The sequence below is a fragment of the Pollicipes pollicipes genome, unplaced genomic scaffold (genome assembly GCF_011947565.3).
Source record: "Pollicipes pollicipes isolate AB1234 unplaced genomic scaffold, Ppol_2.1 Scaffold_7231;HRSCAF=8579_pilon_pilon_pilon, whole genome shotgun sequence".
NCBI classification, from domain to species: Eukaryota; Metazoa; Arthropoda; class Thecostraca; order Pollicipedomorpha; family Pollicipedidae; genus Pollicipes; species Pollicipes pollicipes.
Window position 1 is genome coordinate 16,988,878 of NW_023597034.1, and position 16,653 is coordinate 17,005,530.

Sequence of the window (16,653 nt, forward strand, 5' to 3'; positions counted from 1 at the left end):
CCAGATAAACATCACGTGAGTTTGTTGAGGAAGGGGCGGCACGTTAGACTATATTGTTTATTATTGAATGGGATGCCTTATGAAGCGTGCTGAGAGCTTGTAGCGAAGAATGTCAGTCCATACACATTTGGACGTTAACTCGCTTGATGTGTAGCAGGGGCTACCAGGATTGCTGTTAGTTTAGGCCGCATACACATTACGCAGTGCCATGCTTTGACAGGCGCTTGGACTTACGGTGAAAATGATGTACGAAGGCGGCCCCTGTGCGACCATCGCGTCGGGAGCCGTCAGTATATATAAAGGTGTGCTGGTCATGTTCCTCTTTGAAGTATGCGAAGAGCGCATGCACTTCGGTTTCTGATAAGCTTTGCTAGTTGTGTTTGAACAGAAAGATCGCGTTCGGTGTAGGGTCGTTCCAAAACGGTCGCGGGCTGGAAGTTGGGCTGCAGGGAAGGTGTGGGAGATGAAGTGCTCATCGCGCTCGAATAACGCGGGTGCTGATGGTTGGGCACTGAATTTCCACGTTGGTAAAGCCACGTTCGACCTGTCGTCAGCACGTTTGTCAACACCTATCACAGCCCAGTTTCGCTCTACGCCACGTCACGTGACCACAAAGTCACGTGGTCTGTAACGCCACGCGCCGGCTGGCGATGATGCCAGGATTTTTTGTCACCCCCTCATCATGGAGAGAACGCGCTACCGGATTAAAAAATCACTTTGACAAGAAGTGATAGTTTGATTTTTATGGTAACTCTTGTGTTGGCGTTTGTGAGAACGCTTCTTGTGAGAGCGTTTGGTGGGTGGTGGGGGTGGGGGCACTTCTCTCTAATTTTGGGGAAATGCAACAAAGAATAGATTGACGGGAATTGAGATGCCAACAATAGCCATGAAAAGGTAAGTGGCAGTGATTGGTGTGGTGTGTGGTTGCGTTCCCCAATAAATTAATACCATTATTAGTGAGTACTTAGAAATGAAAAGGGAAGACATCGAAATGGATTGAGAATGGAAAGAAGTACTCAATTTGCGGATGAGAAAGATGATAGCAAAAGCGGAGCTTGAGCCGCATTGCCAAACACCACTTTATAGGTTGTGTGTCATGGTCGGCGGTAAGCCACAGTTAGTGTGTGGTCTGAAGTAGCTAAAAGGTAAGGGAAAAGGGAAAGCTTAGTTTAAAAACTTTCCCGTCAACCCACACATGGAACGCTCCTCCAGCACGCATGGCGTCAGCGCATTGCAGGTGACAACTGTGCTGACGGTGGATCGAACGGGGCCCAGGATTTTCTGTCGGTCAGTCTGCATAGAAAGAAAACGCTACCAGATTGGAAAATCACCCCGACAAAGAAGCGGGGGCTTGATCTGGGCCGTTTGATCTGTTGTCGGCATGTTCGTCAGCACCAATCACGGCCCAGTATTCGCCCTACATTACGTCACATGACCACGAAGTCGCGTGGACTTTTACATTACACGCCTGCTGACGATGGTGCCAGGATCTTTTGTCAGCCTGAAAGCATGGAAAGAAAGCGTCACCAGATAAAAATCCTCTGACTGAAGCGGGGCCCCATTCAATCTGTCGTCAGCACGATTGTCAGCTGGAATGTGTGACGTCATGCTTGCTGACGTTGCGCTTCGATGCGAGGGCTGACGGGAAAGTTTTTAACTTTACTTTCTCTTCTTCCCTTCATTTGAATGGAGGGTCCCGCACACTTGTCGGGGCCCCATCTATTAATATGCTCCGGCACACTGAATTGTTTAGGGGCCATGCACCTTGGGTGTTTTAATGTAGGGCCCTACGCCCTTGTCAGAGTCATCTGATAACCTGCTCGGATACGCTCGAGCTTTTGGAGGCCCTCCACACTAGGTCCTGGACACGTTTTATTTGGATTGCGGGCCCTACGCTCTTGACAGGGGACCTATCTGATACCCTGCTCCGGCACATTCGATCGTTCGGGGCCCCTCTACATCGGGTTGTGGGTGCGTCCTATTTGAACGGGGGGCCTACGCACTTGTCGGGGCCCCCTCTCTTCGCCTCGCTGTTCGGCCACACTGAATTGTTCGGCGGCCCTGCACAATGAGTCTTGGTGTTGGAATTTAGGGCCCTACGCTCCTATCGGGCCGTCTGAAAGTCTGCTAGGGAACGCTCCATCTTTCGGAGGTCCTCGGGTTTTCGGTACTTCTTATTTGAGTGTAGGGCCATACAATCTTGCTGTAGCCCCTTGTGATAAGCTGCTCCGGCACATTCGACTGTTGGGTGACCTCTATGTCGGGCCTTGGGTACTTTCTATTTGAATGGATGGTCCTGTGCTCTTGACGGGGGGGGGGGGGGGGGCTATCTGTTAGCATGCTCTAGCGTCCTCGATCATTCGGGAGCTCTCTACATCGTGTGGTGGGTATTTCATATTCGAACGGAAGACTCTACGCTTTTATCGGCGGCCCCATCTGTTAACCTACTCGGGCACACTAGATTGTTTGGGGGCCCTCCACATTGTGTCTTGGGGACCTCCTATTTGAATGAATGGCCTTACGCTTTTGTTGGGGGCCCCATCTGTTCACTTCCTTTGAATTTAGGGTCCTGCGCTCCTGTCGGGGGCCGTCTGATACATGATCTGCTCGGGTACACTTCATCTTTCGGGGATTCTCCGCACTGGGTTTCGGGTGCTTATCACTTGAATGAGGGCCTCACGCTCTTGTCAGGCTCCTCCTGATAAGTTGCTGGGTGCATTTATCGTTCGGGAGCCATTTATACTGGGTCTTGAGTGTCCAGAGACATACTGTTGCCCGGACCCTATTTGTCCACTTGCCGGGGTCAGTCTGTTCGCTAAGGAGCTTTCCACGTTGCCGTTGATCTATTTGTGTTCATTCCCGTAGGGCCCAATGCTGCTGTTGGGACGCCGCCTGCTTCCATGCCTGATCACTCTTGATCGATCAGGTGTTCCTCCACAGATTTTTCCCACTCTCCCGAAAGGCTCTGTACGCTTTTTCCGGGGCCTCATATGCCAGGATACGCTCAGTTGCTCAGAGGCCCATCATATTAGTATCGGGTTTTTCACCTGCGCGGGGGCCTTGTGTTGTTGCTGTAGCTCACATATGGTAAGGCACCGAGACACTCGATGTTCAGGGGCTCTTCACTTTGATTTAGGGTCTTTCCCTATGGCCTCATTTTCGGAGGACTCTTCACTCCTGTCAATGCTTTTACTGTGAATCTGCCCAAGCACTCTTGATCACACAAGGGTATTTATTCATGGCATTGGATAATTCTCGTTTGTTCAGAGGGTCCTGTGCTCTGGCCAGGGCCTTAAATGTCAGCCTGTCTGGGCACTACCTGTCGCTCAGGGGCACACCACGTTGGCTTTAGTTTTTTACTTGCTCTGAGGACCCTACACCTGTTGACGGGAACCTGTTTGTTTGCCTCCTGCGCCACCCATGATCACTCAGCCGTCGCCCCTATTGGCATTTGTACCTCAGCCTTAAAACAGCAGTCGGATATACGCCAATTAACTTTTACGCGAAACAGTCGAAGACAATTTTACATGCCGCCGACGTCGTACGTGTCATTTCCCTTGGCTATTGAGCGTGTGACTTATTATACTTGTGCATCACGTTCTGAACATATTTTGAATGTAAGGATATTCTGCACTCCCTTGTAACAAAGGAAAAATTCTACGTTAGTCATCAGCCATCAGCTGATTACATCGCCCAGCCGGCTAGTCGCAAATAAGCTAGAAATATAGTTCATTTTTGGTTTTGATAGGATTTAGCAGCCACCTTGAGTTTGTTTTGTTTGTTTTGTGGAAAAGTTAGTTTCAAAATCACAGGATTTAACGAGACCTGTAGAAAATGAGTGAGTTCCATGTAAGTGCATACGTAGTACGCCTGGTTTTACAGGGCCGCGCACAGTAAGTTGAGTTCCCGTCTTACATGTATATATATATATATATATATATATATATATATATATATATATATATATATATATATATATATACGTTACGTTACGTATACCTTAGGATTTTTTTAGAGGGATCCCAAACCTAAGGGGGCCCAACAGTGTTTCATGGCCACCCTTTTTGACGATATCCTGGATCCACCGCTGGTCGATATACAGCGCCCAAACGATGTGGAGGTCATCATTTATGTGAAAGCGACCTTTTGAATATTAAGCACACTAGATCGGGTTGGATTTTGGTAAAAGATAATTAGTTCTCCAAAATTTATGCGACAACTTCGTGTTTCCTTTGCGTACTACTCATTTCATGAGCGCCTGCGTCCTGTGGAAAATTATAGTTATCACGGTAAAAGTTTCCTTTGCTCCGAACAGCCAGATTTATTTCCGCGGCTAGAGCGTCACTACACATATCAAAGTTCCTTGATTACCGCGCGGCGTTACTTCCGATGCTTCTGGTGACTGACCATCGCACTTGGATTTGACTACTATTTTGTGTGTGAGTGTTGTGTGTGAGATACTGGTACCATCCACTGTATCCATTTCGTTGGTACCCATTTGTGCCCCGAAGAGAGGTTCATATGTTACCGCTGATGGATCTACTTAAATCCTTCGTATCAGACTAAGGTTCCTTAAGCCCGAGGCGGTGTGAGGCTAAAGCCCCAATAGCCATGCTTATATTTATTTTGCTCAAATATTTTACCTGATTTTGGAGAAATAAAAACAAACGAGTATGTGTGTCACTAGGTCTGTTCCTGCCTCTCTTCTGATCATGAGCCTGCTCCTGTCTCCTCTTCTAACGTCCTCAAAACTCTCCAAACTAATCTGACCATCCTCTGCTCCTCCAGGCTTCTCAAAGCTTGCCCTGGACCTCCCTAACTCTACTGTGAATTTTTTAAGGAGGTTGTAGACAAGTGGTGGAGTATATTTCTATCTGTATTTGTCATTTCTTAAAAGTAAAGAATAGGTATATTTGTTGGTCCAGGCAGATGATATTTGAAATCTGTACTTTGAAGATGACATTGGTATTATGTGCATTTATTGGTTTGAATATTTTTTTCAGTGAACTTAGCATTCACATTTGTTTGCTGTCAGCATGCCAAAATGGTTTGCTTAAGCTACTGTACACAGCTGAAAATTGTGTGTTGACTGCAGGTACTTCCTCTAAAATTTTGTGATTGACAGCATATTTGATGCAGTTAGCACTCCTTAAAACTTCTTCATCAGGCATCATATTATCATAATCACATCTTTTCTAGAGGAAGGATGAAAACAGACTTGTGCTGTATCCTCTTCAAAGCTTCTCTGACATTTTTCCAGTAGTTTCTCTGACATCCGCCAAGTTCCTCAAAGCTGGTCGCTTAACTTCAACCTCATCAGACCAAAAGGTTTATTTTCTGAGGGGCTTTGAGGGGTTTGTGGCATATATAAATGCCACAATTAGTTCATTCTCTTTTTTGTTCCATTTGTTCTCACATAACAAACAAAGGACTGGTGTGTAGATTGCTGCACATATATTATTTTCTCATTGGGGGAGGGGCAATATAAACAGAATCATTGGCTCTTCCACCAGGAGACAGTGGAGCACTTTCCTCCAAATTTAGTGATTTTGGGCATTTTACTCATGGTTGCAATGGATGGCATTCAGTCTGCAAATAATCCATTCACTGTGCTGAATGCCTTGGTAACATCGCTGTGCTGAAACATGCTCGTGTGTGCACTGTTCTCTGGTGAAGCTGAATTGGACAGAATTTCAGAATTATATTTTTTTAGAATTTCTGCATGAAATAACATTCACAGTACAATAATTCCTTCACACATCGGGTCTATACATGCTGAAATTTGTGATGCTCAGGCACCAAACCCTAAGCAGTCAGATTTACTGTGTTGTAGATATGCTGAAATTTTGGCTCTAATGCTGCTGCCATGCCAGATATTCTCAGCATGTCATGCTGTCTGGGATGGCATGCATAGGAATCAAATGTCTCACAAACCTTTCACCCTTGTTTGAGTCACTGGTGTGGTCCCCGCACTAGTTTTGTGTTATCAGAGAGCTCAACTGTCAGTAATGTCATGTGTCATGGTGCCTTGGTCAGTAAACAAAGACAGGATTTAACATTATATTTGTTCATTTTTATGATCTTTTAAATTGTATATATCATAGAATACATATGATATGCTCAACAGTGAAATGCCATAATTTTTACTCCAACATTTTGATGAGCTGCTGGACATCGCAAGTTGTGCATGACCTATATCCTAACAACACTTTGTCAAAATCAACCAGGGTTTGTTGGCTAGTGTACATAATGTTCAGTAGTTCAGCATGGCTGCAAAAAATGTATGCTTTACCAATATTTATGTTGCGGTGGTCAATTTGGGTCCAAAATTTTGGTATCAGTTGGCCAAAAACTCAGTGAGAACTCACTGCAGCTCAGAGTGTCCCAAGTTTGCATTGTTTCAATATTTAGTCACTTGGTTGGCAGGGTAGTTGACATTTATTCATGCTATTGCACATTCAGCTTGAGGTCCACTGCTAGGTACACCTTTTCCTTCTCGAAATTGGCCTATCAGCATCAAGTTTGTTTGAGCAGCACCAAACAGCATGTAAGCTCCTCTAGCCTGAGAGATGGGCCAGACAGGTGGGATGTTTGGGTTTGGGGTCAAGGGTACTAGATAGGCAACAACACATTGTGGTTGGCAAGCTGCCAGAGGGTCCGGATGCTGGTAGCATGTGTTTATATTTACATCTTGCATGCCCTACTGGATGAGTTTGAATTCTATAAGTTTGGCACGCAGTCTCCACTGATTTCAGTGGGGTGGAAAGGTTGTAATAATGTTGTAAATTATTTCCCCTGTTTTTTAAGCTCACTGATATGATGTACAGTGGCTGCATACAGATAGAACATGTCTCACTTCCTTATCTCACCAGTCTTAGCAGAGTGTACAACCCATTGCATTCCTTTCCTGTCCACAGATTTCTCCACTTTCTTCTGTTGGATTCATTAAAAGGCTGATCAAAGGCTGTTCATGGTAAGAGTGGTGTTTATTGCATTATCAGATAGTTTGTTTACAGTGCATTGTTGCTTTGTTTCTGTCCAATTATAGCTTTTCCCTGTCACCTGCTCATGTGCGTAGAAGGAGGGGTAAGTCAGCGTGATGTGAAGGACTGTGCAAAATAATGTTTGAACAGCACTTGCATAGCTGTAGGCAGTTGAATAGCAGATCATTGGGTTTATGATTATTCTACCATTATTATTATTACTGTATATTATCATAAGCAATAAAATAATTGAATTTAGGATTGCAACAAATTACATTGACCTGGGATAAGCAGGTCAGACTGAGGTCAAAACACCAACCTGCTTTTTACTGGGGAACTCACCTTGTAGATTAATTGCCAGTGCTGATTTTGAACTTCTTGATAACAGGGACAGCAACAAACACTCTATGGGTTTGTTAAAGTTCAGAGTAGGTCCCTGAGCTAAAATTACCCTGATTGCCCTTAGTTTTGGAACATACTGGTTATCATAATTCTTAACACTTCATCAAAATTTAAAAAATCATACAATTGTGTATGTTATCAGTCACCACAGCACCTAAAAGGCCAAACAAGGTCACTGACTTAGAATGTAATGTCAGTGATCTTTTGCTTAGAACAGAGATATAGGTTCAAGGCAGTTGCAAAAGGAGGTCTAGTGGCACTTTTGGGCACCAATCTTGAGTTTGATCTTGTCTGGCCTTAGCTGACTCAAAGGTTGTGACCCATGAATCTCAAGTTTTCAAACAAGTGAAGCCACATGCAGACCAACCCATCCTGTGAATTTGGTGTCTCTAACTCTTCAATTTTTATCTTAGGGTGGTCACAGTTGTCCCTCCCTCACTCCCAGCTGAGCAAAAGGCATTCTGCTGGCCACCCAGGCATGTGTTATGGCTTTCTCCTATTTGTAAACATATGACAGCTGCTAATTCTGCTATGACTTCTACCCATGGTCATTACCTTACTTATTTTCTTGACATGGTGCCAGGGTGCAAGCATTGTGCTTCTCATGACATGGTGCTCTCTCCACAGCTGCATAGGAATGAAGCAGTTTGTGGTGACAGAGTGACATACCTGCAATCTTCCTTCATCAGCTGCTATGTCTGCATTTTCCACTGAGGTGTTTGTTAAGAAGTTGAGTGACCTGAACAACACATCTCCCAGCATCCAAACCCTCTCACTCTGGCTCATCCACCATCGGAAACATGCGACCATGGTGGTCAAGGTGTGGAAGAAGGAGGTCATTAGAGGTGAGAAGTTTGGATCCAATTTTGTTTTTCTCTCAACCTAGATTAATGCCGTCGTCTTTGCTGATGCCCTCTGACCGTCCTGGGGATTATAAGAGCCTGATGCGTTCTTTGTGTGCTGCAATCTTTAAGCATATGTTCTGGTCTTGATTACATTGGATTGTCATTGTCTTGATATGACAACTTTGCACATAACTCCATATAATTTTTGCGTTGCAAATGCTGCATCTGATGAGGGGCTTGCAAAATGTATTGAAGGCTATTTGTTACATGACTTTTACATGCACGTTCTTCCCCATCCCAATAACCTTAAGGAGTAACAAGCCCAGACGACATTTCGTTGTGTTGGTTGATAACCAAGGCTTGCTGCTGACTTTAAAGTATGAGGCATCGTTTGACTCGCCGCCTCCACCCGACAGTGGCTGTGAAGAAGAAGCTCACACTTATGTACCTGGCGAATGACGTGATCCAGAACAGCAAGAAGAAAGGCGCCGAGTTTAACCAGGCCTTCGCGCCAGAATTGCCGGGCGTATACCGGCACCTTGGCGCTACCCCTCTGGACGAGAAGACGGAGCGTGGTGTGCTGCGGTTGCTGGAGGTCTGGCAGGAGCGTGCTGTCTTCACGGCTCTGCAGATCTCCGGATTCCGCTTGGCGTTTGGTGAGTGGCCGGCGGCTGGTCCGGCGTGCAAATGGGCTGGGACTCGCTCAGACGTCCGGCCTGTCGGTGGGCTGGACTGCCGGTGGTCCGGGACGGGGTGTCTATTGGGCCCGGTGAGCACCGTGTGAAGCTCACGTGGGAGCTGAGTGGCTGACGCCGACACGAGTCAGCGAAAGGGCTGGGCGCTGTCGGGAGGCGATTGTGTGGTACTCATCAGGCTCGAGTTGCGCCCCAGCGAGCTCACCAATGGCTTGCTTAAGCCCGACGAAGCAGTAAATTGCCTAGTTTTGGGAGCTTATAAAGAAGTTTTGCGATTCATTCCCGTAAATATCCTTTCCTGAAAATAACCGCAAGGCGATGAGTTGAAAACTAGTTTGTAAAATAGTGTTTAGGAATAGGCACTACCTTAAAAGCAACTTATTTATTACTTATCGCCGGCGACTTCTGCACGATGCGATATGTTCACTGCGTGTCGTTAACAAGGCGTCCCGCTGCTTCAGAGAGCGGTGGCAAGCCCAGTCCTGCGATGAGCCCGGACGGCCTGTTCAAGGAACCGCCGCCCAAGCGGAAGCGGCCGGTCAAGGACACAGTACCCGAGCAGCGCCGCCCCGCCGACGAGCGCGCCAAGCCTGAGCAGCGCAGAAAACACGAGGAGCGCAGAAAGCCGTCCGAGGAGCGCAGGAAGTCTTCTGAGGAGCGCAGAAAGCCCGAGGTCAAGGTGCGTGTCGGGCCAGGCCGCAGTGGCGCGAGGAGCGGCGTTATGGTGCGCAGCATTTGTGAACGCGGCGCGGAGGGCGGGGTAGAGGGGCCTTACTCATCCTGGGTTTTCGACACATTTTTTGGACCTGCCCTTTTAAAACAATTGTTTTCTTAATGGACCTGTCCTGTGGGGTTTGCTGTTATAATGCCGAATGTTTTCAAAAGAGAGATGATTAGCTTTGCAGCGGTGATATGACCAAGGGCCTCTCGGGTGCTTCTGTTGATGGCTTCCAAATTTCATAAATTCACTGGAAAATGGACTTCACGCAGGCATATTTAACATGCACCATGCTCGGGTTACTAAGACTTAAATGGGTGCGTTCAGGGCCGGCCTTTGATTACGTTGCACCTTTTTGGGTACTCTTCAACCTACCCTTGACTACGTACTGGTTATGTTTGGCGCCTTCTCCCCCTCCCCCTAGTTACGCTGCGGTAAACATAACGTCCCCGAAATATAACGTTTGCTCGGCCCTTATTGAACGAGAGGCGTAAAACAAGCACGTGTGTCACACCATACACTCCGGGCTGCAGTCTCGAAAAGAAAGCCTCAAGTTTGCACAAGTTCTGATGGATTTTCCGGATTATTGTACTTCATTCGAGTTTAAGACTGCAGTCAACAGTGTACAGCATAATATTGATGAGGATGCTCAGTCTCAGAGGGGTTTGCTGTCGATGAAAAGACGAGCATCCTGCTTTTTATGAGAGGAAACCAACGGAATCCGCTTTGACGGTTTTTAGACATGTTAACTGAGACTAAGCATGGTTTTCATGCACATCTAAGCGTGACGTTACGCGTTCCACCTTTCCCGTTTCGTGGCTTCGTTTCGGTTGCACTTCATCAACCCCTCTCACCGCCATGCGTGATGGAATGTATGGACAGCCATTCCTTCTCACCAGGAGGTGGAGGTGGAGGGACACAAGGAAGTGCATGTGATGCTGTCGTCACACTCGCCGGCGCGCGACCCACCCGAGCCAGCCGAGCTCATCAAGGCCCTGCAGGTGGGTATGAATTGACTGAACTCTCGCAGGTCTGTGTCTTCAGCAGGGATGGATCCAGGATTTCGTCAATTGGGGGGGGGGGGGGGGGTGGGGGTACGCAACATTGTGGTGCCCCGTAGAGTTTTGACTTCCCGCCCACCATTTAATTTTATGGTTGAAAGGATATGATGTATATGTATATATATATATATATATATATATATATATATATATGTATGTTAATATCTATAGGCAGTAAATCATCTCCTACACAAGTGTTGTTTTGGGCGCAAAAGGACCACTGCAGTCGACGCGCCCGAAAACTCCAATGAACAACAAGTGTTGTTTAAAACTTTGGTGTAGGTACATTTAATAGGCTTTTTCTGCACTCGTTCTAGTTTTCTTATTACGTTTCTGTTCGTCATTCAAACTAAAAAGTAACCCGCCCATGTTTGACATCTATTAGTTGGCCTAGCATTTCGGAATAACAGATTCCATTTCAAAGGTACGCAGATACAACGCACGAGCAACAAATATTTGATTACATGTTACGGTTAGATATAACGAATTAGGAATAAGTTTGCTTGTCAAATTATGTAGAGTGTAAGTCGGGTGATTGTCATTTGGGAGGCATAAGGACTCACGCGGCAATACGCGCGCTGAATAGCGAGATATACCATCTGTACTGATGGCAACGATCGTCCCTAAATAAGTTGAAGTGTGACTGAGGGGTTGGTTTATCATTTCAGTTACGCAGGCCATGTTTTGACCGTGACACTCTCCAGAGCATAACAGAACGATTATGTCATAATGCTGGTGTTTCTGGCAAGGTCGTCTCGGATGATATTCGGCCGTGATCTTTTCTCATGTGCTCTTTTGGAGCACTGTCAGCCAAGTACATTGTCAACCGCCGTGAAAGCGTGGTGATATGGACACCAACGTAGTTTGACTGCTTTATGGGTCCTCAATCTCCTATGTCGCTACAAAACTGGTTAACGACGTTGGTTCGTTTAAGGGGTTAGATTTGCCCGTGAGGTTATTTCTCGTGGTGAGTTGGGTGGCCTCTCTTTTTACAGTAGATGGCGAGCGTTACCTTGTCATCTTCGCTGACTGGCTTGACATTGTCATCTATTAATTTCCTTCAGGATGCCCTCGACGGTCTTATAGCTATCAGACATTTGATTCTCATAGTGATTCTCTCATAGTCTCATAGTGCAGATTGAATTTGGCTGATATGTGATGGCGTTCGTTTTTATCCATCGTGACATAAAGCCACTGATCTCATGGTCGATGGCGATGTTGAAGTAACCATTATTTACAGGAACTTGTTTGATGCGCTGCAGTTCGCTGCACACAGTGAATCTAAGTAGATCCAGTACATCCAGTAACCGTGCTCTGTACAATTTGACGATCGAAGTTATACCTAGCTGGTTATACCTAACTGTACCATGTAGTCATATACTCGTGGCCTGTATGTTGCATGTGTGTACCTTTGAACATGGAATATGTAATTCCAAAACGTCAGGCCAACCAACAGACGTCAAATATCGACCAGTTACTTTTTAGCCAGAATGATTAACAGAAAGCCGTAATAAGAAAAAAGCCGTGATAAGAAAACTTGATTAAGTGCAGAAAAAGCTTATTAGATACACCTATGCCAAGCTCTTCCGATATATATATATATATATATATATATATATATATATATATATATATATATGCAAATAAATATGCTAAAAATGTATGAGAAAGAAATATGCTAGAAAGCTAGGCGTGCTACTTTCGCACACATGTGAAACTTATTTATTCTCTCCAGGTCATAGTAAATCTTGTCATTTTAAGGCCAAGTATTCCGCAGAAACGGGCAAAATACACTCAAGTTGGGTGCTAAATGCCATCAAAATCAAGCATGAACTCGGTTCCTACCTTATTTACGGCCAGCCGGCTGGTGGATGTGATCAGCTGATGGCTGATGGCTATTGTAGTGTTTCCCTTCCTTTGATGATTACAAAATATCGGGCCGTCAAAATGTATTAAGAGCCTGACACACACCGGCTAGCATTGCACATTCGTAGCGCACATTAAGGAAGTTCCACATGTTGAATAGCCGAGGGAAATGCCACTACGTCTGTGGCACGTAAATACGTTCGACAATTGCACGTACAAATTCACCAGCGCATATCCGGCTACTGCTCTATGACTAAGGCACCAAGGCCAGTGGGGACGGAACCTGAGCGATCATGGCTACCGTGGGGGGTCAACAAAGAGGCTCCCGTCAGCAAGTATAGGGACCTCAGAGCGAGCGAGAAGAACGCAGGACCAACGTGATGGGCCCCTGTACGACCGCTAGTACCCCGTCAGACTGACGTGTAGGGCCCCGGCCAGAGCGCAGGGCCTTTCGGACGAAGGAAATTACTGAAGACCATTGTAATGAATTAATGACCCCGTGCGACCAAGAGTGCTCGGGCAGGTTAACAGAAAATGCCGCGATGGGAGTGAGGATTCCTCCGCAAATAGGATTAAAGGAAGAGAGCTCTAGATCAAAGTAGACGGTTGCGGAGCACCGTTCGGCTCGATACCTTACGTTACATGAACCGCAGTACGAGGCTCTCCAGTACGAGGCTCTCCGAGTAAGGGGAAAGAATCCGGTACTAATGTGAAGGACCCCTGAGGAACTTAATGTACGATGGCATATGGGGCCCCGGAAAAAAACGCACAGAGCATTTCGGTTGAATAGGAAGAGTATCCTGATCGATCAAGAGTGCCCAGGAATGTAAGCAGATAGCGTCCCAACATCAGCGTAGGGCCCTTCAACAAAATGCAGAGATCAAGAGCAACGTGAAAGGCTTCTAAGCGATCAGAATGCCCCGACAAGTGCAAATATGGGGCCCGGGCAACAGCGTAAGGCCTCTAGACAGCGTAATGAGTCTCATTTAGTCAACATGCTCCTCAAAACGTCATTGTTTGATTGCGTCAACTTGCCGTGCACGGCATTGATTGAGAGCCAATTGACGGTTGTTATATCTGGAAATTGTGCACACCAGCACCACAGAGCTGAGAACTGCACTGAATGATCTTCAAGATGCCTATCTCAGTTCAAATCCTCATGCAAGTGTGGACCCCCCTTAAAGTCGATGCGTGTGTGCTGTCCAAACCATGCGTTTACGTAAGTTAACATTTCAAGGAAATAATCGGGGTCAGAAAAGGGCATTATCACAAGCATCTGATATTCACATCAAGTGTATCCCGCTTCGTCAACCCTTGCTGTCCAGAGGTCCAATTCGTATAAAAGTACGCTAGTTTTACATGTCGTTCGTGTGCACACGTGACGCTGGCTCGCCACCTGACCTCTGCCTTCGCGCATGTCGGCCAGGACCTGGAGAACTCTGCGTCAGCGGACGCAGCCACACGGGAGAAAATATCCGGCCTGCCACCGGAGGTGTCCGACACGGCCATGCTTGCCCGGCTACAAGGTACGTCTGTGATCTGCCTCCAGGCGACGAACACCTGCGACATTACTGCCGAAACGGTGGAATGTGGGCAGGCTTCAGGTTTTTTTGCATGGGAGTGGCTGAACTTTGAGGCGCTGTCCGTTGGTGGTGTGCTCGGCCTGGGGAGGAGGGGGTAAGAATGCCGTGGTATATGGGTAGGTGCGTATGCCTCAATCGGAGAAGGGATTGTATTGAGTGTCTCTTCCCTATCTGGGTTCCCGCACAGGGTGTTTGGTGATGGTCCTACCATCCAACGTTGCATGTCCGGCAATTCTCTGTCAAGTGCGATCCTGGTAAACACCTGCCAAAGCCCATCGCCGTCGATGCCCTGCTGGGTCCTCACCCCACGCGGCGCGTGCCCCGCGCGCGCGGCGGGCCAGCGTCCGGCTCAGACGCCCGCCTGTGGTGGCCCGGCAGACCGCGGCTCCGGTCACCGGCTGCTGACCCAGGTGTCGGAGGCGCTCGACCTCCTCACCGACTACAACAGCCGGCTGGCCAGCGAGATGGACGAGCGCAAGCGCGTCTCGCGACTCTTGCAGGACTTCACGCAGAGCCAGAAGGACCTGCTCGCCCAGGCCGAGCACACGCTGGAGGTGAGGTGCCGCAGGCGCCGAGGTTCGCCACAGTGGAATGGATCCGCTCTGTCACTCTTCATTATTGTGCTAGGTGGTGTGGTAAAGGCGTTACGTGGGCAGCCACTGCCAGGATGTATCTTCGTGTCTTCGTTTTTATGTTCATCGATTTTTAAAGCAATCTGAATGGCAGATGGCCGAGTGTGGCTCAGTACGATAAAGGGAGGTCTGAAGGCCAGTATGGTGCTCACTTTTCCTGTATGCACGTAATATGTGCGTATTGGCGATGAGACTCCTGGAAAACGAACTCCTCCGGTAGTTGTTTCTGTGCGATGTCTGGTGGCATCAACGTGTGTAGGGGCAGGCGAATTTTGTAATCCTATGTGGCGTGAAGGACAATGCGTGAAATCATGCTTCAAATCATGATCGTAACGCCAGCCGACTTAAGTAACGCCAGTGCTCACGGACGCCCCCGTCCACTTAATTGCTCTAGACCACTGTCTTCCCCCTCACAGGAGTACCGGCACAAACTAGAGAAGGTTTATCTGGTGCGGGAGGAGCTCAAGTCGCACATCCAGAACCTGCCCGACATCAGTAAACTGCCCAACGTCACAGGCGCCTTCGCGCCTCTGCCATCTGCCGGCGATTTATTCAGTTAGTAGTGAGCGCCACGGCTGCCGCAGCGCTGGCGTCGCCCCAGGGGTGCTAACAGGGCAGGTGGCACCGCCACTGGTGTCAGTGCTATGTTGGCTGCTGCTTGTTTGACTATTGTAAGATCTCGTGCTGTACGAACTCCGGAGATGGTCAGGCGTCCACCGAACAGCGAGGTGAACGCGCATCCCGTCTCGTCCCGAACGGTGAGGACGCCAGCGAGTTTACACGTCGGCTTGGCGGCCTCGGGACGCCGCCGCGTGGAGCATATCGTGCCCACTGTACCGACGCTCTTCGTCCCGTCGTGCGTTGGGAAACGCTTCGCAGCGCACACCACGATGACATCACAAGCGGATCGACACACATCTCTGGATGGTGCGAGTGTTTGTTGGCTGTTGCAGTTCGGAGTAGCGTAAGCGAACGTACTCTAGCCTGTGTAATTTCATTGCCCATTCGCCCCGCCCCTCCCCATCTCTGAGGTCAGTATTGTGTCGTTGCGCCATCTAGAACTGAGACGCCCTGGCGTTGGTGTGATGGCGTCGGCGTGATTCCGCTGACCGGGTTGACGCGGAGTGGTGGCCGGCCATGGCGGCAGACGCTGTCGGTAATTACCCTGCCAGACACTGTTCTGTCGTCGCGATCGGCGTGTCGCGGTGGCAGCTGAGTGCATACATGTGCCTGTCGGATGACCTGAGACCAGGTCGCGTGGCATGCGCTCGCGGGTGACGAAGGGGCTTTAGTCCACGCACCTCGGTGACGAGGATGGGCCAGGGGCGACCACCGCGAGCGCTCGCGTCTGACGGGCTGTGAGCGATGGCAAGGAGCGCCGGAGCTACTGACATGCCGTTATGCCCAGAGGGGGAGTGAGTAGGCAGATTCGTATCGCCAGGCGTGGAGGCCCGCTGCCCCTCGGCGTTCAGCCAGAATGGTATCTGACACGGACGTGTCTGTCTTTGGAAGGCATGGTGTGAGGCCGTTGGAGGACCTGGGAGTTTATGCAAGCCTGTGTACCGCACGCACTGAAATGTTACCCGCTTCGTCACTCCTTGTCCTGATCTTGACGGATGCTTTCGAGATATTCCGGATCTGTCGTGCCGTGGAACGGTGGAATTAGACGTTTTGTACTGCTACAGCGTGACTTTGTGTTAACCTAGTCTAGGGCCATCAGCGTTTGGTACCGGACTGAATACAGCTGGAAGGATGGTGGCCGTCGTGCATCCAATGCAGAATGGCGCGGCGTCGCGCCGTCATCTGTCATCACTCGACTCCAGCTGCAAAGCCCATCACGCGCCGACTGACTCGCTCGGGTGTCGCGC

The 16,653-nt window shown here is 48.3% G+C and overlaps 1 protein-coding gene across 6 annotated transcripts; it reads left to right on the top strand.

Annotated features, from left to right (window-relative positions):
* Window positions 1-4,354: 4,354 nt before the first annotated feature.
* LOC119110338 (regulation of nuclear pre-mRNA domain-containing protein 1B) lies at window positions 4,355-16,543 on the top strand. 6 transcript variants are annotated; one of them, XM_037234116.1, is made up of 9 exons: window positions 4,355-4,439; window positions 6,918-6,973; window positions 8,075-8,230; window positions 8,647-8,886; window positions 9,387-9,604; window positions 10,543-10,644; window positions 13,997-14,096; window positions 14,532-14,707; window positions 15,202-16,543. In XM_037234116.1, the coding sequence occupies exons 3-9, from the start codon at window positions 8,080-8,082 to the stop codon at window positions 15,343-15,345; spliced, it is 1,131 nt and encodes a 376-aa protein (XP_037090011.1). In that variant the 5' UTR covers window positions 4,355-4,439; window positions 6,918-6,973; window positions 8,075-8,079; the 3' UTR covers window positions 15,346-16,543. The 6 variants fall into 6 exon arrangements, with proteins under 6 accessions (XP_037090011.1, XP_037090006.1, XP_037090009.1 ...); XM_037234111.1 differs by having other exon boundaries at window positions 4,380-4,398; window positions 8,013-8,230; XM_037234113.1 differs by having other exon boundaries at window positions 4,419-4,437; window positions 8,013-8,230.
* Window positions 16,544-16,653: the final 110 nt, after the last annotated feature.

Coding starts and splice junctions, on each gene's coding strand:
- LOC119110338 (XM_037234116.1), top strand. CDS start 8,080: ATGTCTGCATTTTCCACTGAGGTGTTTGTTAAGAAGTTGAGTGACCTG. Junction 8,231..8,646: donor GAAGAAGGAGGTCATTAGAG/GTGAGAAGTTTG, acceptor TCCACCCGACAG/TGGCTGTGAAGAAGAAGCTC. Junction 14,097..14,531: donor CATGCTTGCCCGGCTACAAG/GTACGTCTGTGA, acceptor GTGGCCCGGCAG/ACCGCGGCTCCGGTCACCGG.